Source organism: Lissotriton vulgaris, chromosome 6, assembly GCF_964263255.1.
Source record: "Lissotriton vulgaris chromosome 6, aLisVul1.2, whole genome shotgun sequence".
In the NCBI taxonomy this organism is placed as follows: Eukaryota; Metazoa; Chordata; class Amphibia; order Caudata; family Salamandridae; genus Lissotriton; species Lissotriton vulgaris.
Genome location: NC_141694.1, coordinates 89,105,153 through 89,132,483, shown reverse-complemented (window position 1 = coordinate 89,132,483; position 27,331 = coordinate 89,105,153). Strand labels below are relative to the sequence as shown.

General features: G+C 48.5%; 1 protein-coding gene across 1 annotated transcript in view; it reads right to left on the bottom strand.

Moving 5' to 3' along the window:
* LOC147706847 (exportin-5-like) overlaps positions 1–27,331 on the bottom strand; it is a 2,027,127-nt gene that overhangs the window by 1,707,621 nt on the left and 292,175 nt on the right. Inside the window, exon 10 of the mRNA XM_086926003.1 lies at positions 7,041–7,112. Within this exon, the coding sequence (XP_086782129.1) occupies positions 7,041–7,112 (72 nt within the window). The remainder of the gene's footprint in view (positions 1–7,040; positions 7,113–27,331) is intronic.

Genomic DNA, 27,331 nt, shown 5'->3' with positions numbered 1-27,331 from the left:
CGTTAAGGCCGGAGAGGGCTTGACCGGCTCGAGAGATCTCCCCGAGTCGGGAGCCGGGTCGGCGAGAGGCACTTTCTTCGGAGCCGAAACGTCATGTTCCTTGTCCCCGACGGCCGGAGCCGGCGAAGCCAGAGCTGTGGAATCGCCTTGACGCTTCTTCGAAGCCTTCTTCGGGTCCTCGACGTCGACCATCTTCGGCGCCGACGCGGCCGCGTCGGTCGTCTTCGTCGTCGACCCCGAGGCCCTCGGGCCGGCCATTTTGGCGCGGCTCTTCAAGTCGGCCATTTTGAACTTCTTGGAAGTCGATGCCTCCAAAGCCTTCTGCAGCAGTGCAGCTTTCACTTTCGGTTTCGAAACCGGAGGCGTGGAGTCCAATGGCTTCACTTTCGTTTTCGTGAACGGGAGTGGCGCATCAGAAATGTCCGTGACCGGGCCCGTAGGCGGGGCTGCTGGACTAGTAACAAGGTCTTGGGTAAGGCCCGAAGGCGATCCCTCGACCTGGGCCGCATGAAGGGGGTCGACCCCTGAGTCAAGTTGGGGATGCTCTTCCTCCGAGCTATCCCCCACGGTGGCAATGGCCCCATCGTCGTCCCCTACCTCGTCGCCGGCTTCGTCAAAGTCCTCATCACCCGCGTCGTAGGCATCCCCCTCGGACGCGGGACTAGAGTCCGAAACCCGTAGGACTTCGTCGTCTTCAACAAATTCCTCGAAGATGTTGTCCGGCGGGGGCGCCGTGGGTGCCGATAACTGGGCCTGGAGTCTAGCGGCCCGACGAATCTTGAGAGTCTTCTTACACCGGAACTTTGAGCAGGCCATACACCTGGCCTCATCATGGTCCGGCGACAAACATTTGTTGCACACAGGGTGCACATCGAGGTGGGAATACTTGGAGGTGCACACCGGGCACCTTTTGAACGGAGTACGTTCCATGTCTGGAGCGTCGAGTAGGCCCGTCCGCGCCGAGAGCACGCGGAAGGGTAGCAAGAGTTCGGAGCTGAGAAACAGACAAAAACCCGAACGAAACGATACCGACGCCCAGCCTAAAGACCTTTTGGTCTCGAGTCAGAAAAGTTTAACAACTATCGATTCCGACAGAGGGAACCGAAACACATCCGAACCCAATGGCGGAAAAAAACAATCTGGGGATGGAGGCGATGCCCATGCGCACTGTAGTCCAGGGGAGGAGCCACCTATCTCGTGATACTTCGAAGACTCTTCCAGGACAACAATGTGCAATCATCCGGACCCAACACTAGGCGGCGATCTATGCACAGATATGAATTCAGCAGCCCACATGCCTCGAACACTCCTGTCCTTTGTTGATGTTTTGGAACCTTCTCTATGGCATGCTTTTGTAGCAGTGATAGTACTTCTTCTTTTAACAATGTCAGATGGTCTTGACTCATTGGACGCTGTCTGGGGGGGATGTTTGGTGGGGTAGCTGTGAGTTCTAGGCAATAACCATGTTGGATAATTTGTCTCACCCACTTGTCTGATGTGATGTTTTCCCAGACAGGTAGGAACTGTGATAGACGTGCCCCGACCGGTGTTATGTGGTCTGGGGGGAGTTGTATTAAGTCACTGTTTTGGGGTTGGGGAGTTGCGGTTGTTATTATTTCCGCGACCTCTACCCTTGTTGTTGTTACCTCTGTAACTGCCTCTTGAATTACCTCTGGGTGATGTTGGTGTAAAAGAGGTAGATTGCTGACTTGTTCTTGTACTTTTTGAGCCCCCTCTATAGGTGGATCTACAAAAGGAACCCCTTTGTGTTGGCTGTTGTAATGCTCCCATTGACTTAGCCGTTTCTGTGTCCTTTTTCATCTTTTCTAAAGTCTCATCTGTGCCTGAGCTGAAAAGTGTCTTCTGATCAAAAGGTTGGTTCAATAAAGATGTTTGTACTTCTTGTTTGAACCCTGAGACTCTAAGCCATGCATGTCTTCTTATGATACTGGTGTTGATGGATCTTGCTGCAGTGTCTGCCGCGTCCAGGGCGCACTTAATGGAAGTGTTAGTTATTAGCTTTCCTTCCTGTATAAGCTGATCTGCTCTTTTCTGATGTTCTTTAGGGAGATGTGTGATGAGCTTTTCTAACTCATCATAATGCGCCCTATCATAGCGTGCAAGTAGCGCTTGTGTATTTGCTATGCGCCAGCTGTTTGCCGCTTGTGATGCTACTCTTTTGCCTGATGCATCTATTAATTTTGACTCCTAATCAGGTGGAGGGGCTTCTCCTGTAGATAATGAGTTTGCTCTTTTACGAGCGTTTGAAACTACAAGCGAGTCCAGAGGTACCTGCCCCTTGATAAATATTGGGTCCTTTGGAGCTGCCTTATATTTTTTATCAATTCTTGGGTTTAACACCCTAGCCCTCACTGGGTCTTTGAATAGGTCTGCTGTGTGACTGAGAAGACCCTTCAGCATAGGAAGAGTACCTGATGTTCTTTGTGCAGTAGGTAGTGTCTCTAATAGGAAATCCTCAACTTGAGGTTCTGTATGTATTATTTTTTTTATTTTTTATTTATTTCATTTATATAGCGCAACAGCTACCCAACAAAGGGTTTCCCGGCGCTAGTGATCCAGTGCTTTGATTGGTTCAGGTTTTTAGATGTTAAACAGCCAGGTTTTTAAGGCCTTCCTGAATTTCATATAGTTGGTTTCCTGCCGAAGTGTCACCGGAAGAGTGTTCCAAAGTGAGGGTCCGAGATAAGAAAAGGATTTTCCGCCCATTCGTGCCAGTCTAATTTTTGGAATCACAAAATGGTTGGCTGTGGCTGAACGAAGGGTTCGAGATGGGCGGTAGGGATGTATTAGATTTTGTAAGTACTTGGGTGCATTGTTGGTAGAAATCCTATGCATAAAGCATAAAGATTTAAATTTCACCCGATTCTCGATTTTCAGCCAGTGCAATTCGCGGATGTACTTGGTGGTAGGTGTGGAGATGGGAATTTTCCACAGTAATCTCGCGGCTGCATTTTGCACTGTCTGTAGTCGACGGGTTGTAGCCTTGTTGGCCCCCAAGTAGAGCACGTTGGCATAATCGAGTCTGGAGGTTATTAAAGCATTGATGACAGTTTTTTGGGTATTTTTGGGCAGCATCCAACAAATTTTTTTCAACCACTTTAAAATCGCAAAGCAAGTAGCTGACGTCTTCGCAGCTTGTTGATTGAGATTAAGTGATTCATCAATGATGACCACGAGGTTGCGGGCTGATTTGACTGGGATCGGGGGGTACCCATCTCGTCTGGCCAGTGTTGGGGTCCCCAGAGCTCTTTATTCTTACCTAGGACAAGTAGCTCGGTCTTCTCGCCATTGAGTTTGAGAAAAAATGTTCTCATCCACTCCGCGATATTGGTTAAACCAAGTTTTAATGAAGAGATGTTATTAGATTCTGTGGATGATAGAGAGAAGATAAGCTGAGAATCGTCAGCATAGGAGAACATAAGTAATCCAGTCTCTTCTATCATTTTGGCCAGCGGGCTCATGTAAATGTTAAAAAGTAGCGGCTCAGTATGGAGCCCTGAGGTACTCCATGTTTAAGAGTCATAATGTCTGAGCAAGCGGACTGGGAGAAGACTTGGATCTACCTTATGATATTTTGCTGCCCTATTAATGAGCTGTACAAAACCTGTGTTATCATCAGGTGGTGAAGGTTTTGAGGGATATAACTCTGGGTCGTTGTCATTATCTGACCCTGCGTCATAATGCTCCCATGGGTCTTCCTCATCTGGGATAGTGTCATCGTCCCCATGAGGTTCTCGCTCCCCTGTATCACTGTCTACATCTGTCTGAGGTGTAGATGGTCTTGGTGTAGAAGGTGGAGGAATAGTTCGCATAGTGTGAGGAATAGGAGAAGAGGGTGTGACTCTAGGTCAAGGAGAAGTAGGAGGAGTTGTATTTGTCCCCATTGTTCTCTTCTTAGAAGGAAGAGCTTTGTCTTCTACCTGTTCATTCTTCCTCTTCTTCGTCACCACTTTGCCAGTTTGTGGATCGATAAACAAAATCTTTTGTTTCGGATCTGTTTGTTGCTCCTGTGTCGGTACCGAAGCTTTTGGTTCCGAAAGGTGCTTTTGCTTCCGATCGTCAATGTTCGGTGTTTTCGGCACCGAGGATTTGCTAGAGTCCGATTTTTTCGGTGTCGAGTGAGTCTTCGACGTCGAAGCATGTTTCGGTTTCGACATGGTATGTTTCGATGCCAAGCTTTCCCTTGCATGAAGCTTTGGTGTCGAAGTCGATGTCGACCGTTTCTCGGATCCGACATGGTGGGAGACCGAGAGTTTCGGTTTCAGTTTCGGTTTCGTTGCCGGGCCCGAAGGCGGGGCGTTGGAAACTTTCTTCTGCGGTTTGACCGGGCTCGAAGGCGGGGTCGTTACCGCACGGGGTCGGTTTTTTGGTAAGGGGACGCTGTCACTCACGGTTTGTTAAACGTCGAATTCCTCGACCTCCGACTCGTCCCCTTCCGACCCAGACTGTTCTTCATGATCCTCTTCTTCTTCGAGGTGCTGGTCTTCGAACAGCTCCGGGATCGCCTCCGACTGCATTCTGGAAACGTCGTGTCTTCGAGCTCGACGGTTTCTAATCGTCGACTTGGAGGAGAATGCTGCGCAGGCTTCGCAGTCCCTGGATTCGTGTTCAGGCGATAGGCAGAGGTTGCACACCTCGTGTAGGTCCTTGTGTGGGAACTTAGCACCACATGTTGGACATTTCTTAAATGAGTCCTTTCCATGGACTCCGGGCTTGACCACGTCGAGAAAGGCCTCCTGTTCGTCGACGTAGATGAAAGTTTTTCTTTGACGTTGGAGTCGAAACGCGTCGGAATGGAAATGAAATCGCGTTCGATAACAATACCGTCGAATTGGAAAGGGAATACGCACCGAAAAGTCACTTCTTTCCGAAGTCGATCTGGAGCGCTTCAATCCTGATCCGAACATGATGGCGGAAAAAAACAATCTAAGGATGGAGCCTATGCCCATGCGCACTAGCAACCAAAGGAGGAGTCACCAAGCTACAAAAGACTCTCCAAGAGAAAAACAAGTGCAATTATCCGAGCCCAACACCAGATGGCGATCTATTCATAATGTACCATCTGCATCCCATATGCCTCGAACATACATATATATACCTATATATGCATATGTGAAAACATATCCAAGCAGCCTAAGATATTTCCACAATGGCCAAAATGCTGAAATCACGTAGGTTTGTATAGTAGCACCTATACTCTCCCAACCCCTAAGAAAGAAAGAGAGCAGTAAACATTTGTACTACAACAATGCTTTATTGACATAGAGAAACCTGTAATTGCAGGCATTTGCCAGTAGGCTGCAGTAGAGTATAAAGAAAACAAAGAAAACGAACACCTTGCCTTTAAGGCATTAGAGATGGGGTACCGTGCCTTTAAGGCCTTGCAGGCGACCACCTTCTCCCATGATGCCATGGAGGCCATAGGACATTGTCTTCCAGTCAGCAAGGTAAAAATCAGCGACGTTCCACTTCTCCTGATCCCAGGAAGAGAAAGGGGAGAAGAGATTCACAGTCGCCGTCGAAGAGGCCCAGACACTCTTCAGAAACACCATCTCGACGTCGAGATCTCTTTGAGACTCTCTCACTCGTTTCACTGAGAAGCTTCCCAAGAAAGACCAGCAGGATTTCACCGAAATCCTACAGGAAGGAGGGCTTGTGGCAATTCAAGTAAAAAGTGCTGCAGCGGATGCTTCCGATCTCGCCGCTCATGGATATTCACATGGAGTCTGCTCACGACGCTCGGCTTGGCTGCGCCTCACAGGCCTCAAGCTGGATGCTCAGAAGAAAATGCTGAATCTTTCTTTCAATGGTTCATCTGTTTGGGGCTCACACTGATGACGAGATGTCCAAGATAAAGGCTGAGATGGACACTGTCAAGGCTGTGGGTCTCGAAAAGTGCAAGGAGTTTAAGAAGCGTTTCCGTCAGGGCGACAAACATTCCTACCAACAGAGGGTTCATACCCCTCAATGGTCCGGCCAGAGTCTGCAAAGTTCCAGCAGAGACGCCCTGGTAGAGGTAGAGGCAATAACAAGCAGCAGTCCACCTCCAAGCATCCTCCCAAAACCTTCCTGCTCAACCGTTCGCCACTGCGGTGGCATGCCTTTGAAGCTTCCCTCTGTCCATCCTGGGAGAGGAGACCTAGCACCTCGCCCAGGATGTGCTTTGTTGCAGACCCATGAGAGCGGGGGGCTCTCCACAGAGGGGTCCAGCAACTTGTCTGCTGTGTGGCAGCCTGGGCAGCCACTAAGTCCAGATGTGCATTGTGGTTAGGTTTCAGGGGGCATCTCTAAGATGCCCTCTGTGGTGCATTTTACATTAAATCCCACACTGGCATCAGTGTGGGTTTAATGTGCTGAGAAGTTTAAAACCAAACTTGTCAGTCTTCAGTGTAGCCATTATGGTGCTGTGGAGTTCGTAATGATGATCTCCCAGCACCATATACTCTTAATGGCATCACTGCACTTACAGTGCCCAGGAATGGCCCTGGGTACTGTAGGGGCACAGGACTCATGCACCTGTGCTCACACCACTGGCATAGTGCACCCAGCTAGAGGGGTGACTGATTTATGCCAGGGCAGTGGGTTTGTGGGCATGGCACACAGGGATGCCTCTTTGTTTAGCTTTGTACCTAGACACTCAGCCTGCAAAGGCAGTGTGTGGTTGCCAGGGTACAGGGCCCCTAAGGGTGGCACAATAAGTGCTGCAGCCCTTAGGGGTCTTCTATGGTCACCATGCCCTGGGTACCTAGGGTACCATTTACTAGGGGCTGACAGGTGGCCAGATATGCCAATTGGGTTTTAGTTTCAACACAGTTTTAGGGAAGGAACACAGGCCCTGGGTACCTGGTTAGCAGGAGCCCAGGGTACACTCAGTCAAAGCGCATCAGTAGTTCAGAAAAAACCATATGCTTCTACCATATTTAAGGTATTGTTCTTTATTTCTCAAAGTATCTATATTATTTAGTTACAAGAAGAAGTTCCGTAATCTGCTAAATTATGAAAGTGCTACTACTCCTTACCTGAGTGGAGCGCTCTGTGAATGCAAGTAGGGTAGCTAGGTATCTTCCAAATGTGGCAGGTGTGTCCGAGCCCTGGAAAGAAAGATTCACACACACTTACAAAAGGCAGGCATATTCTATGCAGCTTAAAAGTTTTAATAGCCAACTTTTTTTAATAAACAGAAAGCAACAGTGACATATTCAGCTTCAGACGTGAACATTTTTAGCATGCAACAGCATTTGCTCAACATTAACAAATCTGGATTTCCATTTGTAAGAACATTGCTAGCAACATTTATCTCAAAGAAGATAGTGTTTAAAAGTGCATGAAAATGACAAAATATAAGGCAGGCTATTTGTCTGTGGAGAGACCGTTTCAGAAAACTAACTTTCAAAATACTATTCTTCCTCAATGAACAATCGAAATTCTGATCTTATGGAAAGTTCTCAGCTTACAAAAATCTATATACATACACCTAACTGATCTGGAAATGATCAAATGGGCTCCGCAACTGACCACAGCAGCTCAACAGTCACCATGATCATAAGAAGTGATGTAGGAGCTGCCCACACCGGTGCTTAGATTTTGCTTATTTTCCTGTGCTTGAGAGGTGATAATTGCAAATATTAGGCTCAACAGAAAATAATATTGCTATCAAAAGCTGCTAAAATAGAATGAAAATAATAATCATGAACATTAGTTATTAAAACAATGATAATGATCAGTTAGCAAGATGCAATTTACTGTTTGGTAATATTAGTGGTTCATGAATCAAACTAAAAGCTGGCAAGATAAAGTTAGGATCTAGAACTTCTGCAGGAAAAGAACTAACCTGAATTGAAAAACTTCAAATGGAACCAATTTTGACACTATATGTAGAAGGAAATAGATTCAGATATGTGTTAACTTTCAGAAAGAAGGACGAGGTCTTTAACTCATAAAAGGATGAGTCTCAACATCTTTCAGAAGTTCTTGGGATGCTGGCAGTAGGTTTGTGCGGCCGCTGGGGTAGATGCTAGAAGTACTGGGTGGAAAGCATACTACAGTAAATATTTGAGTGGGCGATCATTCCACTAACTATAATGATTGACAAACCAAGCCTTTCATATAGCGACTAAGTAGAAACATCGATTTTAACTGGACCTTCTCTGTTGGAAAAAGCAGCACTCTCACAAACACTGACCCATGTGGAAGGGTGGGAACACCTTTATGGAAAGGAAGAAACATCAGATTAAGACCATTTTACATGGTGTAACACTAATGGTATATATGAGAAGAAATACAGCATCAAGGGACGCCTCATTCAGGAGGGACTGGTCACTAATAGCCTGAAAGTGACCAAGAGATTGGCTTTATTTATTCATCAATACGGCCAAAAGAATCCTAGGTACACTTCTTATTCAAATTCAGACCTCGGAGAATACCCTGAAATACAAGTTTAGGTAAAAGTTTTAAAGAAAAAAACTGGAAGTTGCAAATAGAGAGATTGGAGAATACAAGGATTACTTGGCCCAATCAAAGATTAACAAACTACAGCAAGATTTGAAAACATTCTCACAGGAGAAGGTATATCCCTATGTAAATGACGAGTATATCAAATAGAAAATTGCACAAAACATGTCATTAAAGAGGGAGCAGAGACACAGACAATTCCAGCACCGGTAGTGACAGCAGTGAGTACGAACCTAGGCTCAGGGTTCGAGGCAGGCGGACAGGGTTCTTCAGTCACAGATGCAGATGTTCCCATAACACTCCCCATGGACTAGGTTATGGTTGGCCACCAATGTATCCCCAAACGTAACCCTTCCAATATCCCCCTAATCAGATTCCTTTTTTAGGGAGAGTTCGAGGAAGAGGAAGGGGCAAGCAGAAACAAAGAGGAAAACAGGTACAATGGGAAGAAGAACTGAACCAGCGGATCACCCGGAATATGACCGGGAATTCCTTGCAGGAAGGAGCAAAGAGGGACTTTGATCATGAACCTAACAGATATACAATTGACAAACGCACAAGAGAGTATCCTAGATAAAAAAGATTGGGATGTGTCCAAAGTAATCAGCAGGATGATTTAAGTTAAGATGTGTATTGCATGAATTTTTCAGGAAGATACGTTTGAGGGTCTTTTTGGGGGAAAATGGTTGGAGAATGAGGGATGGGCAGGGGGGACCCGAATCTTTGCCCAATATCTACCTTCAAAACAGCTTTGACACAACTACCACCAGAGGTGGGGGCCTTTGAACAGGTGGATATTCACCAAGTGGAGCAAGGATTACAGAGGATGAAGAAACCTTTCATGAATCTGATAAAGTTAGAGAGAGAGGCAATACAGGAACTAAATAATGACCGTAGGAGAGAGATCAAGCTGATAAGGGTGGTGCACTTCTTATACAGACGAAGGACATTTATGAAATGGAATGTCTGTGCCTACTGGGGAATAGAAGAAATTACAGGACCCAGGAAAAGGATACAACCTCAGATTTACAAAAAAGTATCAAAACCATGGTAGAGGAAGCAGTTCAAAATGATTGGATTTCACAGTACGAAGCAACCTTTCTGGCGAACAACAAACCTGTAATTCCATATTTTTATAAATTACCAAAGATACACAAAAACAAATCACCTGTTCAGGGACGACCGATTGAGTCAGTCATCGGCTCAGTATTAAAACCAATGTCTTTGGTTTGTAATTTCTTACTGAGACCAATTGTGGAGAAGATGCCGTCCTATTTAAAGGACACCAGGGAGGTTCTGAATTTGATAAAGGACATTGTATTCAACCCTAATAAACAACTTTTGGTTGGACTGGACATTGAGTCCTTATATGCAAATATTCCCAATGAGGAAACCCGGAGGGTGATTGAAAATATTATATGTCAAGAGGAGTGGGAGTTTCAGACCCCAGGATCCTTAATTATGCATCTAGCTCAACTGGCACTCACTCAGAACTATTTTCAATTTAATAACATACCTGAAAATGTGGCAACGCTACATTTATGGTGTGCTAATCATTTGGAAAGGTGACAGGGATTCTGTGGGAGAATGTTTTTTAATGGTTTTGAAACAGGAATCCCTCTCTATACTTTACTTCCACAATCTCAAATTAAACCCTTCCTTTTTTCGATTTAGACATCATACCGAATGGGGGGCATTGGTGACAGTTGTGCATCATAAACAGACTTGCTATCATTTGAAAGTTTTCACCCAAAGGCTCTACGAGAAAACCTGCCTCTGGGGCAGTTTTTGCGTTGCTCAGGAACTGCACAGCAGCAAGCATGTTCAAAGAAGAAGCAGAAAACTGAGCATGCAACAGCAGGATCGGTATTACCCAAGGGGAGCAGTCTGGAAGGTTTGGAATAGAACAATAAACAGTCATGGAAATTCATGAAAAAACGAAAATTGATCAAATCATTTGTGCCACTACATTCAGTACGGCCTCCAATATGGTCAGGGTAAATGTTACTGAAAACTGGCAAATTATCAATTGAAATAGGATGAAGGTGGAGCCCTGCTTTCTTCATTTAAGAAGAGCGCAAGTGTAAAAGATATACCCATGCATACTAAACCACGGACAGGACACCAGAAAATAGAGCAAAGTCTATGGCACCTCCTACGGGTTACTTGGCATAATGCGCGTGGTGCCTGCAGGGAATGTCCCCTCATGGGTACAACTAAGTTAGTTGACTTGGGTTTAAAATTCCCGTGGGTACTCCCAAATGAAACAACATGCAATTCAGAGAATGTCATCTATGTAATCAGGTGCACGTAGGGATGACGACCAAGAAAATCAGGATCAGAATCATGGAGCATGAGCATATGAGCAATGTCAGGTGCAAAATGATCAGTGACGAAATTGCCCACACATTACCTAGAAAAACATACAGAGTAGAATTTGAAATGGGTGGTGTAGGAAACTGGGTTTCTGTTATAGTAAAAAATAAAACACCACCCCCCCAGCTTTGCCTGACTACTGATGCACTTTGACTTGATGTGCCCTGGGTCCTTGCCAATCAGGTTCCCAAGCCTGTGCACTTTCCCAATACTGTACCTTGTGCCCCCAATTGGCACATATCTGGCCACATGTCAATCCCTTATAAAAGGTGCCATGGGTACTGTGGCCAGGGGAGGTCTCTAAGGGCTGCAGCACTTATTGTGCTACCCTTAGAGGCCCTGTTTTCTTTCTCCCCTTCCCCCCTCCCCCTCCCCCTCTCTCCCCCTCTCCCTCTCTGCCTCCCTCCCTCTCTCCCACTCTGCCTCCCTCCCTCCCTCCCTCTCTCCCTCCTTCCCCTCCCTCCCTCTCTCTCTCCCTCCCTCCCCTTCCCTTCCCCTACCCTTCCCCTCCAGGCTGCGTGTTTTGGTGCAGAACAAAGTGAAGAGACAACATGGCACACATACCTGTGTGCCATGCCTACCTCCCACTGCCCTGGCATAGGTCAGCCACCCCTCTAGTTAGGTGCACTATACCAGTGGTGAGGGTACAGGTGCATGAGCCCTCTAACGCAACAGTGTCTAAGCCCATTCTTAGACATTGTAAGTGCAGTAATGCCGTTAAGAGTATATGGTGCTGGGAATCTGTCATTACGAACTCCACAGCACCATAATGGCTTAACTGAAAACTGGGAAGTTTGGTATCAAACCTCTCAGCACATTAAACCCACAGTGATGCCAGTGTGGGATTTAATGAAAAAATGCACTCAGAAGGCATCTTAGAGATGCCCCCTGAAAAACGACCAGCCTACAGTGGGTTCCCTGACTGGTACACACCAGCCTGCCACCACCAGACATGTTTCTGGACCCCTGGGGTGTGAGCCTTCGCTCCCTGAGCTCAGAAACAAAGCCTTTCCTGGGCGGAGGTGTTCAAACCTCCCCCAGGCCAAGAAGAGTCATCGTTGGCAGATGAGATTCCAAGGCCCTGCCACCTTTGTAATGAGACCCCCAGCCTCTCCTGCTATCATGAGCAGGCCAGTCCCCCTCCTGTCTGCCCTCATTTTCGGCGGGAACAAGCATTAGAAATGCAATAGGTCTCACCTTTAAGTTAAACCAATTTGCTTTGCTGTACAATACCATTAGCAAAGCAAATAGCTTTAACTTAATAAAAGGCAATACCTATTGCATTTTTAATGCTTGTTAAAGGAGGCCTCGAAACAGGTCTCTTTTGGGCTCGGTTTTGTGCCCCGGCACAGGCGGTCTGGTTTTTTCCAGACTGCAGTGATAGCAGGCACATCATGTGTGCTGCTCACACTGCTCACTTGTGGAGAAGTTACGGCATGACGTCATGGCAGGTAAGCGTTGTAGGGGAAGGGAAATCATTTAAAGAGTCATTTTCTCGAAGGATTTCCTTTCTATTTTTGAAACTCAGGAGCAGCAACATTGTCGTGGTGTCACCAGGGCTTTAAGTGGAAGCTTTTTCAAAATTATATACAAGCCATAGTTGTTGCTTATTTATCTTATGCATCTGACAACTATCGACAAAACCAATAGTTCTGACTTGTTGTAGGTATGTTACTTGTTGTATCATACCTAGGTGCAATGACAAACAGCAAAATAGAAGTCGGGGGACACACTATGCTAAGAACAGATTTTTAGCTTACTGTTTTTAAGACACGTCGTTAATTACATTGACTACACCCCTTTGAGTGACATCCCCCGGTTTTTCATTTCACTTAAAGCCCCGAGTAGGTCACATTCATAATTTGAGGCAGGGTAGATTAAGTGATTTGCCCTAAATCACTGGATGGTGTTCCCGTGCCGAGACTCGAACCTGGCTCCCCCAGGCTGCTAATTACAAACACAAGCAGCTACAGGGTCAAAGTCAGCAGCTCTGACTGGAACGATATATCCTGGGTAGAGGGAAGGTGCCAGGCAGAATCCATCCACTTCAAGGGGGCCGGCAGAGCATTTTCCGACTGAGATCCAACACGAATCTTAAAAGATAAAATGAAATGCAGCAGACTGCTCAACAGGAGCTCGAGAATGGCAGAACATCAGTTTGCTAGGGAGAATCCCGAACTCTGGGAACCAATGACCAGGCATACACCGGTGAAGAAGGGTCAGTGAATGGAGCTGGTTCTCGCAGGCTGCAGATTGTAAACTCATGCAGCAACAGGCTCAGAGTTGGGAGCTGTGGCCGAAAGTAAACATCCTGAGTGGAGCGAAGGTGGCAGGCAGGTTCTCTCAGGACTCCGAGCCTGGCTCGAGCTTTCAGTAGCGCGCCCATCTGTAGCTCAACCATAGAGATGTGATTGAGGCCTCGGCTTACGCATATTTGGGAGTTCAGAAACTGTTTTAACTTTCATAGCCAGTGTGGCACTGCTTTTTATATACACACTGTAAATGAATGCATGATGAGGCCTAGTCGTTTCCAACTCCCGTTTTAATGTATACTTCTGTGTTAATGTAAACTATGTAACTTATTAATAAGGAATGTATGATCAGCGTAGCCTCCATTTCCCACTCAAGTTAACCATGCGATGAAAAGGATTGAGAAGAATTTCAGCAAAGCATTTGAACTGGTAATCCCGTGGGAGAGGCGGGTCTAACATTCAGTGACCGGACGTGCCATTGGGCAGCACATCATTGAGTGCTGGGGTTCTCAAGCTCTTTGCCTGTCCCAGAGGAATACATTATAATTTTGTTTGGATGGTCCTGTGAAAGAGGCAATGAATCAAAACGCATAAGTTACTACTTGTGTAACGATATATCTGTAACAGACATTAGTTAGTGATAGATTTCTTACCTCAGAATATCCCCAGGCGTCCGACTGGATCCGCAAATTTTGCGTAGCAATACCCCTGCGCACTGGCAGGCTCCGCGTCCGTGTCGTTAGCGCCGGAATGACATCGGAGCACTTAGACGCCGCCCATGCGCGCTGACGTCAGTTCTGATACACAGCTTTTCCGTGCCAGATACGCAGAGCCATGATAGAACCAACACTGGTGCCATGAAACTAGGGCCCTGAAAGGGGATGACCTTAACCCTAGATATCGGTTCGCAGAACGGGGAGAAGGGGCGGGTCGGTAAGGAATCTATCACTAACTAATGTCTCTTACAGATATATCGTTACACAAGTCGTAACTTGTGCATCTGAAAGAGACAAGTTAGTGATAGATTCCTTACCTTAGAATAGATACCCCAGTAATACCAACCCCGGTGGTGGGTCTGCGAACCAAAATTCACACCAGAAAGTCCTGGAGGACGGAACGGCCAAAGAAGCCATCCCTCCGGACTTGGCTGTCCAGGCAGTAATGTCTTGCGAACGTGTGCAGCGAAGCCTACGTAGCTGCCTGACAAATGTCTTGCAAAGGCACTCCACGGCCCAGGGCAGTGGTAGTCGCCGTGGTCCGAGTGGAATGAGCCCTTAGTCCAACAGGGGGTTCCTTCTTAGCCAAGGAGTAACACGCCCGGATACACAAGATGATCCACCGCGAGAAGGTCCGCTTGTGCACCGCCTTTCCCTTCTTAGCGCCCACGTAACCAACAAAGAGTTGGTCATCCACCCGGAACTGGCGTGTGCGATCCAGATAGTAAGAGCGCAAGTTTTGGGTCCAGACGGTGGAGCCTCTCTTACTCTTTCGAGGGGACCGGAGGCGAAAAGAAGGTGGGCAAGGTAATGGACTGCCCGATGTGGTGGCCGTGACAACCTTGGGCAGGAAAGAGGGTCTCTTCTGCAACACAACCGTGTCCGGATGAAAAGAGAGGAAAGGAGGTGTAGAAGAAAGAGCCTGGAGCTCACTCACTCTCCTGGCAGAGGTGATGGCAACCAGGAAAGTAGTCTTCAAGGTAAGAAGACAGAGAGGACAGTTATGGAGCGGCTCAAAGGGAGCACACATTAGGTAGGTAAGCACAAGATTCAAGTTCCACTGGGGCATCACGAAAGGAACAGGAGGAAACATGTGTGTGATGCCCTTCAAAAACCTATTTACAATCGGGGACTTGAATAAAGAAGGCTGATCAGGTAGCCTTAAGAAGGCGGAAAGGGCAGAAAGGTATCCCTTGATAGTGCCCAAAGCAGAGCCCTGCTGGGCAAGAGAAAGAAGGAAGAGGAGAACCTCAGAAAGGGGTGCAGAGAGTGGAACCACAGCCTTTGCTGTGCACTATGCCACAAATCTGTTCCACCTGCAGGCGTATACCGACTTCGTGGAGGGACGCCTGGCTGCCAGAATGACATTACAGACTTCGGGATGCAAGTCAAACGGCTTCAACTGTCGCCGCTCAATCTCCAAGGTTGTAGGTGGAGACTGGACAGGTTCGGGTGGAGGACCGTCCCCTGCTGCTGCGACAGAAGGTCCTCCCGAAGAGGCAGACGAATCGGGGGATCAACTGACATGCTGAGTAGCTCGGGATACCAGTATCTTCGTGCCCAGTCCTGAGCCACAAGGATAACCTGGGCCCGATCGAGTCTGATCTTCTTCAGCACTCTGGGCAGAAGAGGTATAGGCGGAAAGGCATACAATAGACCGCAACTCCACTCGCGACGAAAAGCGTCTCCGAGCCAGCGCCGCTTTGGAAACTCCAACGCGCAGAACTGATGACATTGCGCGTTCTCTTCTGTGGTGAATAGATCTAACCAAGGCTCTCCCCACTGCTGAAAGAGGCCTTGAGCTACGTCCGAGTTCAAACGCCATTCGTGATCCATCATGCACCGGCGGCTGAGTTAGTCCGCCCTGGCGTTCAGGGAACCTGCCAGGTGTTGAACCACCAGGGTCACGCCCTGATGTTCCAGCCACTGCCAGAGGCGCAGAGCCTCCTGGCATAGGGTCCACAACCCCACCCCGCCCTGTTTGTTGCAGTACCACATGGTGGTGGTGGTGCTGTCCGTGAACACCTGCACTACACACCCCCGGACAGAGGGGAGGAATGCCTTCAGTGCAAGCCAGATCGCCTGTAGCTCCAGAAGGTTGATGTGGAGCCGGGACTCCGCCGAAGACCAGAGGCCTCTGACCTCCGCCTCTCCCATGTGGCCCCCCCAGCCCAGGAGGGACGCGTCCGTCATAACTACGTACTCTGGGTGGGGTAGGGAGAGGGATCTGCCACTGACCCAATCGTGGTCCATGAGCCACCACTGCAACTGTCTTGCAGTGCCCTCCGAAATCAAGACATGGTCGGACAAGTTGCCCTGATGTGGGCCCACTGAAACTTCAGGTCCCACTGCAGAACCCGCATCCGCCACCGGGCGTGATGCACCAGAAGGATGCAGGAGGCAATCAGCCCCAGAAGCCGCAGCGTCAACCTGACCGAGACTCGGGATAAAGGCTGAAAGATCGGAATCATACCCTGAATATCCCAAACCCGCTGTTCGGGAGGGTAAACCCAAAACTGCGCCAAGTCCAGAACCGCTCCGATGAAGAGGAGCTTCTGGGAGGGGCACAGGTGCGACTTCGGCACGTTGATGGAGAACCCCAGCAGGTGCAGGAGATCAGCCGTAGTCTGGAGGTGGCTGACGACTGTCTGGGGCGAGCCCGTCTTCAACAACCCGTCGTCGAGGTAGGGGAAGACTAACACCCCTAACCTGCGCAGATGGGCTGCAACTACCGCCATAACTTTCGTGAACACCCATGGGGCGCTGGTAAGGCCGAAGGGGAGCACGGTAAATTGAAAGTGCTCGTGGCCTACCGTGAACCAAAGGTAACGCCGGTGGGCCGGCAGGATGGGGATGTGAAAATAGGCGTCCTGCAAGTCCAACGCTACCCTCCAGTCTCCGGGGTCTAGGGCAGCTAAGACCTGAGCCAGAGTCAGCATCTTGAACTTCTCCTGTCGGAGGAAGCCATTGATGTTCCGTAGGTCCAAGATAGGGCGTAGGCCCCCTTTGCCCTTCTTGGGTACCAGAAAGTAGTGGGAGTAACAACCACACCCTACTTCCGGCCTGGAACACGCTCGATGGCCCCCTTGGCCAAGAGGGCCGTGACTTCCTCTTGCAGAAGTTGCAAGTGATCCCCCGACAGGCGGTGGTACTGCGGTGGCATGGCTGGAGGGGTCGCCTCGAAGGGGAGGGTGTAGCCCCTTCGGACGATTTGCAGCACCCACCTGTCCGATGTGACAGTGCGCCAGTGGAGGAGGTGATGGCGAACCCTGCCCCCCACTGGTGTCACATGGGCCTGAAAGCACAGACTAGGAGGGTTTTGAGGCAGGTGCGGTGGAAGGTGTGGACTGCCCTCGCCGTGGTCCCCGACCGCCGCTACGGCGGTTTCCACGGACGCCACCGCGCTGCTGAACATTATGCGGCGTGTGGCTGGCAGCACGTGTGGGGGCGCCACTTCCGTGGCCACGAAAGGAGCGAAAGGCACCCGTTTGCTGGCGTGGGGCCAAGAGGCCCAAGGACTTGGCCGTAGCCCTGGAGTCCTTAAAACGCTCAAGCGCATGGTCTGCCTTGACGCCAAAGAGGCGACGGCCATCGAACGGCATATCCAGAAGGGTAGCCTGGACATCGGCAGAAAAATTGGGGAACCTCAACCAGGCGTGGCATTGAACCGCCACCGTCGTTGCCATCGCCCTGCCCAGTGAGTCCGATTTTATCCAGCCCACACCGGATGTAATACCGTGCTGCATCTCGACCCTCCGCAAGGGCTTGGGCGAATTTTGCTCGGGCCTCCTCCGGACAATTGTGGCAGCACTTCCGCGACCGTGTCCCACAGGGTGTGGGTGTAGCGGCCCAAGAGGCATGCGGTATTGACTGACCTCAGTCCCAAACTCAGGGACGAGAACACCTTCTTCCCGAACTGTTCGTACCTCTTGGATTCCCGATCGGGCGGAGCCGTCGGGAATGCGGTCTGGGAAGTGGAGGCCTGGATGACCAGGCTCTCGGTGTCGGATGGGTGGACAAAAAGCATGGGTCGCCCGGGGCCGGGAGGTAGCGTCTGGCCACGTTCCTATCCACAGGCGGACCTGTGGCTGGTTTGGACCAAGTGCCCACAAGAACGTCACACAAGGCCTCATTAAACCGCAGCAGAGGCTCATTGGAGCTTGTCTGCGGTTTAAGGACCTCAGTGAGGAGGTTAGTCCTCACGGCCGCGACAGGGAGCTCAAGGTTTAGGGCCTTGGCTGCCCTCTTCAACACTACACTATAAGCAGCTCCCTCCACCGTAGCCACGGTTGGATGGGAGACAAATCCAGTGTCTGGCGAAGTGTCAATTCCACTGGCCTCCCCAAGCTCATATGTCCAGTCCTGTTGAGACTGGCACTCCCGTGCCAGAGGGTCCTCAGACCCCTCCCAATCACCCTCGTCACCCATCTCCTGTAGTCCAGGCTCAACAGATGGGGCCAGTTCATGGAAATAGAAATCTCCAAAGGCCGTCGGTAGCGGCGACCAGCGGCACCGCTCTGGCGCCGGACAGAGTGTAGGATCGGGGACGGCGCCCAAAGCAGGCACCGGGGGTGACACCCGCAGGGCCGGCGCCCGTGAGGTCGACCGGCGACGACCCGGATCCGGAAGCGGATCCAGGAAGGGCCTGCGGCGCCGGGACCGAAGTCACCGGCGGCGCCGGCGTCGGAGCCGAAGCACCCGACCCGCTAGGCCAGCAGGGGCCGTTGGGTCCGGAGGCGCCACGGAACCCGGCTGAGGAGGGAGGGACTTCATGCCTGGCAGTTCGGGCTGGACTGTTCCCATGAGGCACAGGGCCAGACTGATTTGCATATAGCCATGTCTGAACTGGTATGGCAGATGGATTAAACCCAGATCTTTTGTCTGGGTGTGAGTGTTTGATTCAGATGCTCCGTCCATCACGTACCGCTTTTGGCCGCCATAAGTGTGGCAGGGTGTGCTCAGACGTGAGTCCCTTGCTCACTTTGCCACTGGATTCAAGCAAGCCGGGCTGAAGACGGCTGGAATGCCAGAAACCAGTCCTCGGAAGCTTGTTTCCGGTCCAGGGAAGACATGGCTTGGCAGTTCGGGCTGGACTGTTCCCATGAGGCACAGGGTGAGACTGATTTGCATATAGCCATGTCTGAACTGGGGTGGCAGAGTGGGCTAAAGAACGGTGATGGATTAAACCCAGATCTTTTCACTGGGTGTGAGTGTTTGATTGATTCAGATGCTCCGTCCATCACCACCCCCTTTTGTACCATTATTTAGCAATTAAACATGCGCGGTACCGCAAAGGCAGCTGCATGTTTATTTTCTCATTGCGCTTTCACTTTAAGTGAAAGCGCAATGCGAAAATGAACACGCCGCTAAGTTTGCGAAAGCTGAATGAGTAGAAAAAAGTGCATACCGACTAATGAAGGAGTGTGTGTACTGCAGCCGGTAACAGATCCAATCCGGTGGGCGGGTCAAAAGGGGACAGGGAGGCAACCAGGAGGGACTGAAATGCCTCCAGTGCAATCACTGCAATGCCTATTGCATCATTTGTGACGACTAACGACGCACATGAATGAAAACTGCAGGCGGAGCTAAGACACGGCTTAAGAATCCGTATTGATTCCAAGAAGCCCTCTGGATGGCGAGAGCAGCGCATGCACTGATTTCGCCAGGCCGAGACCTAAAAATTAGCCAGCCCAGAAAGTGTGTCCGCCTCTGCCAAACCCACTCCTCAGGTGGGGGAGGAGAGTTAAAGCCCTCTTCAGTGCCCGCCATCTTGCAGATGGCAGGTACTCCCCAATCAGGATGAGGGATTGTGCCCACTGCCCCACATTAGGTGAGCACACCAAGGGTGTAGTCACAAGTCGTGAACCAAGAAGACAGATTACCACAACCTAATAAGGTCAAAAGAAGACGCCCAGTAGAAAAGACTGCAGAGAACAACTTAATTGGCCCCAGCCCTACCGGCCCGTCTGCAGTTTCCAGACATTCCATGCCAGAAGTCGCCCTGTCCTGCAGTCAGCGAGCTCCAGAACCCTTGGAGGACTGACTGCCTTCAACAAAGACTGGATATCATGTGAACAGCAGCTCTGTTCAAAAGAAACAGCCAAGAAAGGCTCCAAGCCTGCTGAGGACAAAGAAAACCCAACGCCTGTAACCACCAGTGCACCCGACGCCTACTGCCCGAGTAGCCCACTGGTCCCAGCGAGGTCCCCCAGCGCTCCAGGATCTTAGTCCACTGTGGGTTTACCCCTCCAGGACTCCCGACATCACCTGCAGCCTCTGCATGGAGACCCCCCCCCAACCGCGAGTGGGCCGGTAAGGTGAAATCCGACCTCAAAAGACATCCCTGCATCCCGCCACCCTTGAGAAAAGAACCTGAGGTGCATCTACGTCCCCGAGCCCTACAACTTACCTGCCCAGCTGCTGGTTCATCCCAGAAGTCCTCCTCGAATGAGCCTGCAGCTAAAAACCAAACCATTGAAAACAGAGCACCTGACCCCAAAAACAGCACCCTGCACCCAGCCGCCTCTGCGCCGCTGCAGGTGCACTTTGTGTGCTAACTCGGGTCCCCCTTTGCCCTGAGCCTAACACCAGGAGCTTGGCTCCCACAACCTTGTGGCCGGCTCGTGAGCAACCACTTGACCCTGGGGGAATCCTTGTTCTAACCCCAGAAACTCAACCCCAAATACTGAGTACTTACCTGTAAACCGATAACTTCATTTCTCTCCATAGGAATATATTATATTGACTGTTTTTCCTTGAAAAATGTTGTATGGACTTGACTTGTATGAAAACCTGAAAAACTTAAATTTTGCAAAACTGATTTTACTTACCTTTTCTCTAGCAAATGTCCCAGTGTGATATCTAGGCATATCACACTAATAGAAAGGGAACTTAAAAAGTAATCAGAAAAGCAATTTCAAAATAGTGACTTACCTGTATTTCAATCTATTTAATTTGAACTGGTATTCGTTTGTAAAACATAGCATACGATTTTGCAAAGCATTTATTTCACTATTTTGGTATATAATATACAGATAACAAAAAATTCCCTTGTCAATTAAAACCTAGATTTTTGCTTTTAAATCGGTAGAAATGGAACACAATAAAGGATCCCCCCCCCCCCCCCCCTCCCCAAAAATCTTTTGGGACGTACTGGCATTTGAAATCATAGTAGATCGCTTGAGACGATTACAGTAGAACACCTCAAGAGAGAAAGTTAATCCAACTAAAATTAATTAGTGGGCTTCTCTTGCTCACCAATTTTAGAGATTAAGGAGTGAAAACGTGTTTCACTATACCAGAATTAAAAGGTATTAATATAGGAGACGATGCCTATTACAGTACTGTAGAGTAGTTCCTATTTCCCTTATAGGCTCTGCGCATTGGAATAATATACACTATAGTTTTTTGCATAGGACTAAGGTCAGTATGCCTCTATCGAGTATATTAAACTTAATTACTTTGTGTGCCAGCTAACTCAGAGGTCGAACAAACAAGAAGGGATTAGTTTCTGGCATTCGCATAAACATGACAACTTTGTTTCCCTTAGAATCGGGCCAGTCTCAGAATCGTGGAAACAATAGATAACAGTTTCACTCAGTCAATTGTGCATGCTTAGTTTCTTCAGAGTTATACAGAAATAGATAGACAGGCGTTTCAATAAAAAGGATTTATTGAACAGTCAAATTTCTTGTGCAAGAGATATGAGCTGTTACAATCCCAAGATAGTATGCGAGATATAATATGTACAGCAAGAAGAAATAATACTGCAATAGAATTGTCTCTTAGCTAGGACATATATTCATATACACATACATAAATAACAGGCTAAAATGTGAATACTCGTCTGGTGCTTCTAAATAGTTCTACTCCAATGTACCTAACCTAAGTGTAGTACGAAGTAAGATGTAGGTGCTGTTTTCTATAGTATAGTTTAGCTATAGTTTGTATTGCCTAGAGTCCCTCTAGATTCTAGATTCTAGTCTGCTCCATACCTTAGAATATGAGAGGTGAGAATCTCTTTCGGGATCTCAATCTCTAACACCGCGCGAAGGGAGTCAGAACACTTAAGCTGGATACTCTACGAGGAATATGACAGCATCTGGTCAGTGCGATAGGCAGGGATGCGACTTCTCCTGGAGTTGTGGTTTCTTCCGAATTTGCCGAGGCGAGCCGAGCTAAATCAAGCCGTGGTTTGCCTTGGTAAGGGAAGGTATATTTATACCTGGAGGGTGCTTAGGAATGCTAGCATTGACGTTAAGTCGGGCAGAGGAGACGTCATGAATTAACCCCTAAGGAATAGTAGCTCATGCATAATAAATGAGTTCTAGGAGAAATCAATAATTCAAGCAGGGAAAGTCCCAATGGCTTAAGAGTCTGGTTTCTAAGAACTCGTTGTGACGTGGGATGGACGGATGTAGATGACCATGCCTGTATTTGGATAGCATGGCTAATGCCTAAATAAGGACTGGGATTCTGTGTCTAAATAAGGGCAATGTGAGTTGTGCCTATATAAGGGCATGATTCTGAAAACCTATGTACGGGTATCTAAATCGAAACAGTACGCCCCAACTAGTATTCCTGTACACAACAACAGATTCTTATATATGAGTTGTGAAAACAATTCTTATTAAACTCTGATGTATGCCATTATGGAGAAGTGGTTGTGAAAAGGTGTTTTGAATGGTGGACAATATCGATATTCCACTACATTTGACAGAGTATTATTTGTATCAGTATTTGATTCTTCCATTAAAAGTGATTATATTTTAATAAAATTGTCCTCAAGAAGGTGATGATAATTTTACTTTCACTGAAATGCCGCGTCGACGGATATATTCAATTGAGCTTATTATGCTCAAAGGAATAAATTTTTTATTATTTTTCATTCTTTTTTTTTTTAAATATGAGAACTTTATGAAATTACCAAACATATTTTGAAGACTGTTAGATATTTGATGTATGAGTCAACTTTTGAAATTGTAACCTGTGTAGTAATTGTACATGATCATGTATTTTTTATGTACTCAATTGTTTTTATCATGTGTAAAAAGGAATAAGAAAGATAATAAAAGATTCCAAACAATCAGATTTATGTATAGTCGCTCTTTTTGGCTAAAGGACTTCTGAGGTTTTTTCAATGAGACAGTATGTTTATAATATGTTGTTAATTGATTACATTGATTGGTATTAATGTTTAATATTTTCTGATTTCTTTTTGGATCATTTATTGGGCTCCATTTCTACAGATTTAAAAGCAAAAATCTAGGTTTTAATTGACAAGGGAATTTTTTGTTATCAGTATAAATAAATCCAGTCACTTCTCACTGTATTGGGGGCGACTCATTTGAGTTTTTGGTGTTCGTATATACAGAGCCAGCTTCTTACAGGTGGTCATTAACAAACCTTGCATCCCAAAAACAGCAAGAGATACAAAAACTGCATTTCTAAGATATGAGCAAAGATGGGTGTACATACTCCACAGTAGCCAGAATGGATTTAACAATTATATATATATATATATATATATCCAACAAAGAATGCCCCACGGAGAAAGGCTGCCACACACAATAGTTCGTCTTACTTTTTAATTGCAGTTTGCAGACAGGTTTTAAAACTGAGCAATGCAGCACCATTAATTCGTAGCCAGACGCGTTTCTGGACATAAGTTCCCTTCCTCAGTGGCTGATGTAGAAACAGAATGAAGCGGCAATGTCTATATATATATAAGCAAAAGATTCCCATGTATCCGTGACCACTGCAGTGAAATGGTCCTTTGTGCGCGCAATAGGTAACACGTTAATTATCAAGCCAACTTCTCCTCACTTCTTAGTAGAGAACAAAGGACACAGCGGGGCTTCATAAGTTGTTCATTTGAAACACTGGCATGACGTGGAACCCACTCGCTGATCTTTACAAAGCTCCTCCTTCCCCAGTGGTGGGTGTGAGAAGGTGGCCTGATATGCAGTGCTCACTATTCTAGTGAACACTATGTATCAGTCCAGCAACCCTTATTGATGATTGGTTGTAAGTCAACCTTATAGACCAGCTATCCTAGTAGCGTGGATACGAGCAGTCTAAGGCTAAAGACTCGAGAGGGCGTGTTAAGCCAGCTGTTTACCACACATATACCCCTTGAATACCCAGTGAAAGGACACCACACAAGTGTTATGAAAATAAACAGTTATTTATTAAGAATCACAACAGCCCTGTACTCTTTATGAGGACAGGGTACTAAGCACAAACCAAAACTCTTACAAAAATACTTAAGTTAGCACAGTATATACAAATGCCCGAGGGGCACCGAAAACCATATACTTGAAAAGTGGAATGCGAAATTACTAGCAGGTAAGTACAGTACTAATAGCTTTTGGAATCGCTAGGACTTGACTAGGGAATCGTTAGATTACTTCTAGGAGACCCAGGGGACTCGGGTGCAGTGTGTGCACTCTCACGCGAGATGCGGACAAAAGTCTATGGTAGCTAGAAATTGCAAAGTTAGTGTTCTCGGGCGAACCCGACCTGGTAGGGAGAAAACGACAGTGGATCCTGACCCTTGGATAGTGAGGCTATGCTGGGGCACCGAAATGCCGAAGTTACCTAGCCCAGGGGCTGCAGCTGCATAGGTCTGAAAAGACGTCGGGAATCCTCGTAGACGGACCAGGAGCCGGAAGAAAAGATGCTGGCCGGTGACCAGTGAAGAGAGTTCAGTTGGATCCAAGCCTGGATCTTGAAGATAGATGACACCTGAACGCAGAGGGGACCAAGTTCGAGACTACTAGCCAGTAGTCAGTGGGCACCAGGAGGGCACCGGATGGTAGCCACCTCGACAAGGTGAGTGGGTGACGCTGTGCTCGAAGATCTCACGGACCAGGAGGCGTTGTCGGCGACCAGGATGGAGGATCGAGCTGTCCCACGAAGATAGAAGCTGTCAGCGTCGCTGGACCCAGGATTGGGCAACAAAGCCTTGGCAAATTCAAGCCCACGCGGTGGACCTAAAATGGCGTCTGGAGTGGACCAGGAGGGTCCGGGGTGCCTCTCTTGAAGAAGGAAGCAGGGGCCAGTCTGGAGCAACCAGACCAGCAGCAGTGATGTCGTCGGGCGTCGTTCAGAAGGCCACAAGCCAGCCGGCTAGTAGCCAAACAACGCGGTGCACAGCAAACAGCAGAAGGGCCCCACGCAGATCGTGGAGATGCAGGGAGGCTGATCTTGGATGCTGGAGCTGCGCAGGGTTCGGGCTTCTCGGACCCCAAAGCACTCACCAGTGGAGGACACGGTGGGCTTGCAGTAAAGATGTCGTGCAGTCTTGGCGATCGTCGGTCCCTCGAGGTCTCGTCGCACTCACGGTTCTCAGCTTTGCTGTAGAGGTGAGTAGAGGTCAGAGGTGCCAGGGAAGCCGGGTCTCGTCGAGCTGGGTCGTCGGATTCGTGATGAAGGACTTGCAGCAGACCGCAGTGTTTCTTTAGGATGGTGCCTGCGGATGCAGGGTGACTACTCCTTAGCCACAAGGGAGAATCTTGATGAAGAAATCTTGAAGTCCTTTCGAAGAAAGTCGTGTCTTGATTCCAAAGATGATCTAATTTGAACAGGGGGCCCGCTCCTATCTTTATACTAAAAAAGGGGGCTGACCCGGTGACTAGGTCCTGCCTATGGGTGGGACCAGGAGGGGGGTGGTTACACCCCTCTCCCCTGCCGGACTTCCCCAGGCCAGGGGCTGGTGTGCCCCTGGAACTGGTTCTGACTGGCCTATGCGTAGTGAGCACCGGGGTGCCACTCAGCAGTCACCTTCCTGAAAAGCCCTGCCTACCCAGGATACACAAAACCATGTCTGGGACGGTGCTAGCACCGCCCCTGACAGGAAACCCTTTGTCCAGGCTCCCCTCGCTGGAAGGACTCCCAGCTGCAGGGGGTCAGACTCGTGTCTGTGGTGGCAGCATCCATTTTGTGGAGCTGAGGCTTCAGTTAACTTTAACCGGGGTTCACAGTTACATACATGTCGTGTCCCTCTAGAAGGGTGGAATGCTAACCCCGTCGCCAGAATTGGCGAGGGGTTAGTATTCCAATTCGTATGACACCTTACTCGACATGTTTTGATAAAGCAATACCAAAGTTAGCATTTAACCGCGAGGATTATAATGCACTTAAGAGTATATGGTATGCGATATCATGGAACAGCTATTAGGACTTGGTTCCGCAAGCTGCAGACAGGCTCAGCTCATGCCAGAGCACCATCTCACATGATTCCAAGCACTCTGCCTTCAGGATTGTCACGGCCTGCCATAGGAGTGACTGATAGGAATCTGTGTGTCCATTTTAGGGTTAGATATAGGTATACTATATCTACAGCAAAGGGTGATTACACGACTTTGCCCCAGCTGTCATGCAGCCAGTTGTGTCAAATTTAGGAGGCCAGCCAGGGGTGGCATAATACATGCTGCAGCCCCTGGCAGCCCTGGGTACACTCATGCCCTGAGTTACAGGGTCTGATAGGGTGGCCCAGTACCAATTGGTAGATGCACCTAGGGTACATGTGGTAATTTAGAAAGAGAACAGCCAGGCTGTGGGTCTGATTGGCAGGCCCACAGCCAGAGAAAGTCGTAAACCAGTGAAACAAAAGCAAAAAATCTGGGTGATCATAGGATTGCAGACCCTACTCTCCTACAGTGGGGAAGGAGGAGCTTTATAAATATCAGCAAGTGGGTTCCACGCCATTTTGAACTGCGGCATTTGAGGAAGGCATTTCGCCGAAACCGGTCATGCCAGTTGTTAGAAGGGCGATCCCAGAGGCCAGGTTATGTCTACCCGACACCTACGTGACCCGCCTCTCCCACCAATAATACCGAGCCTTAACAAGAGATGCCCGCCGGGGAAGACCTCACGTATTGAATCGTACACACGAGGACCACACCACACTTATGAACAGACGCCACACCGTGGGTTTTCGATATCAACTTCTTTATAATCACGTAAAAGAATTAGCATTCTTATATACAACGATCGAGGGATCGCAAAAGTCTCAAGGCTTCAGGGAGGGGGTAGCGGGACAGTCTCCGTCTCATAGGCCAGTACGTAGCGTACCCTGCGCACAGCTCTCAATCCTCGAGCCGGGGGGTTGCGGAAGATGGTAGCCGAGCTGGTGATCCTACTCATTTGAGGATGACTCAACTCGTGTTGGTATCGTCGATAGTCCAGCCGGACTAGAGTACTCCTCGAGCCGCAACAAAGTCAGCAGGGCTCGATCCGGAGGGTAGTTCGCGAGAAGCGCGACCACGTCAGCAGGGCTCAGGAGGTTCGGTGTAGATCTTCAGAGTTCAGGCTTGAGCAGCGACTAGGTCAGCAGGGCTCCGATGTTCCAGTTCCGAGAATGAGCCGCGACAGCGTCAGCAGGGCTAGAAGAGTTACGAGATTCACTTCAGCCGCGATCAGATCAGCAGGGCTTCCTTGTCCAAGATACAACTGCCCGCTAGTTCAGGGGCGGGCCTTTGATATAGTCCAGTGGCCCTTTGATGTCCGGAC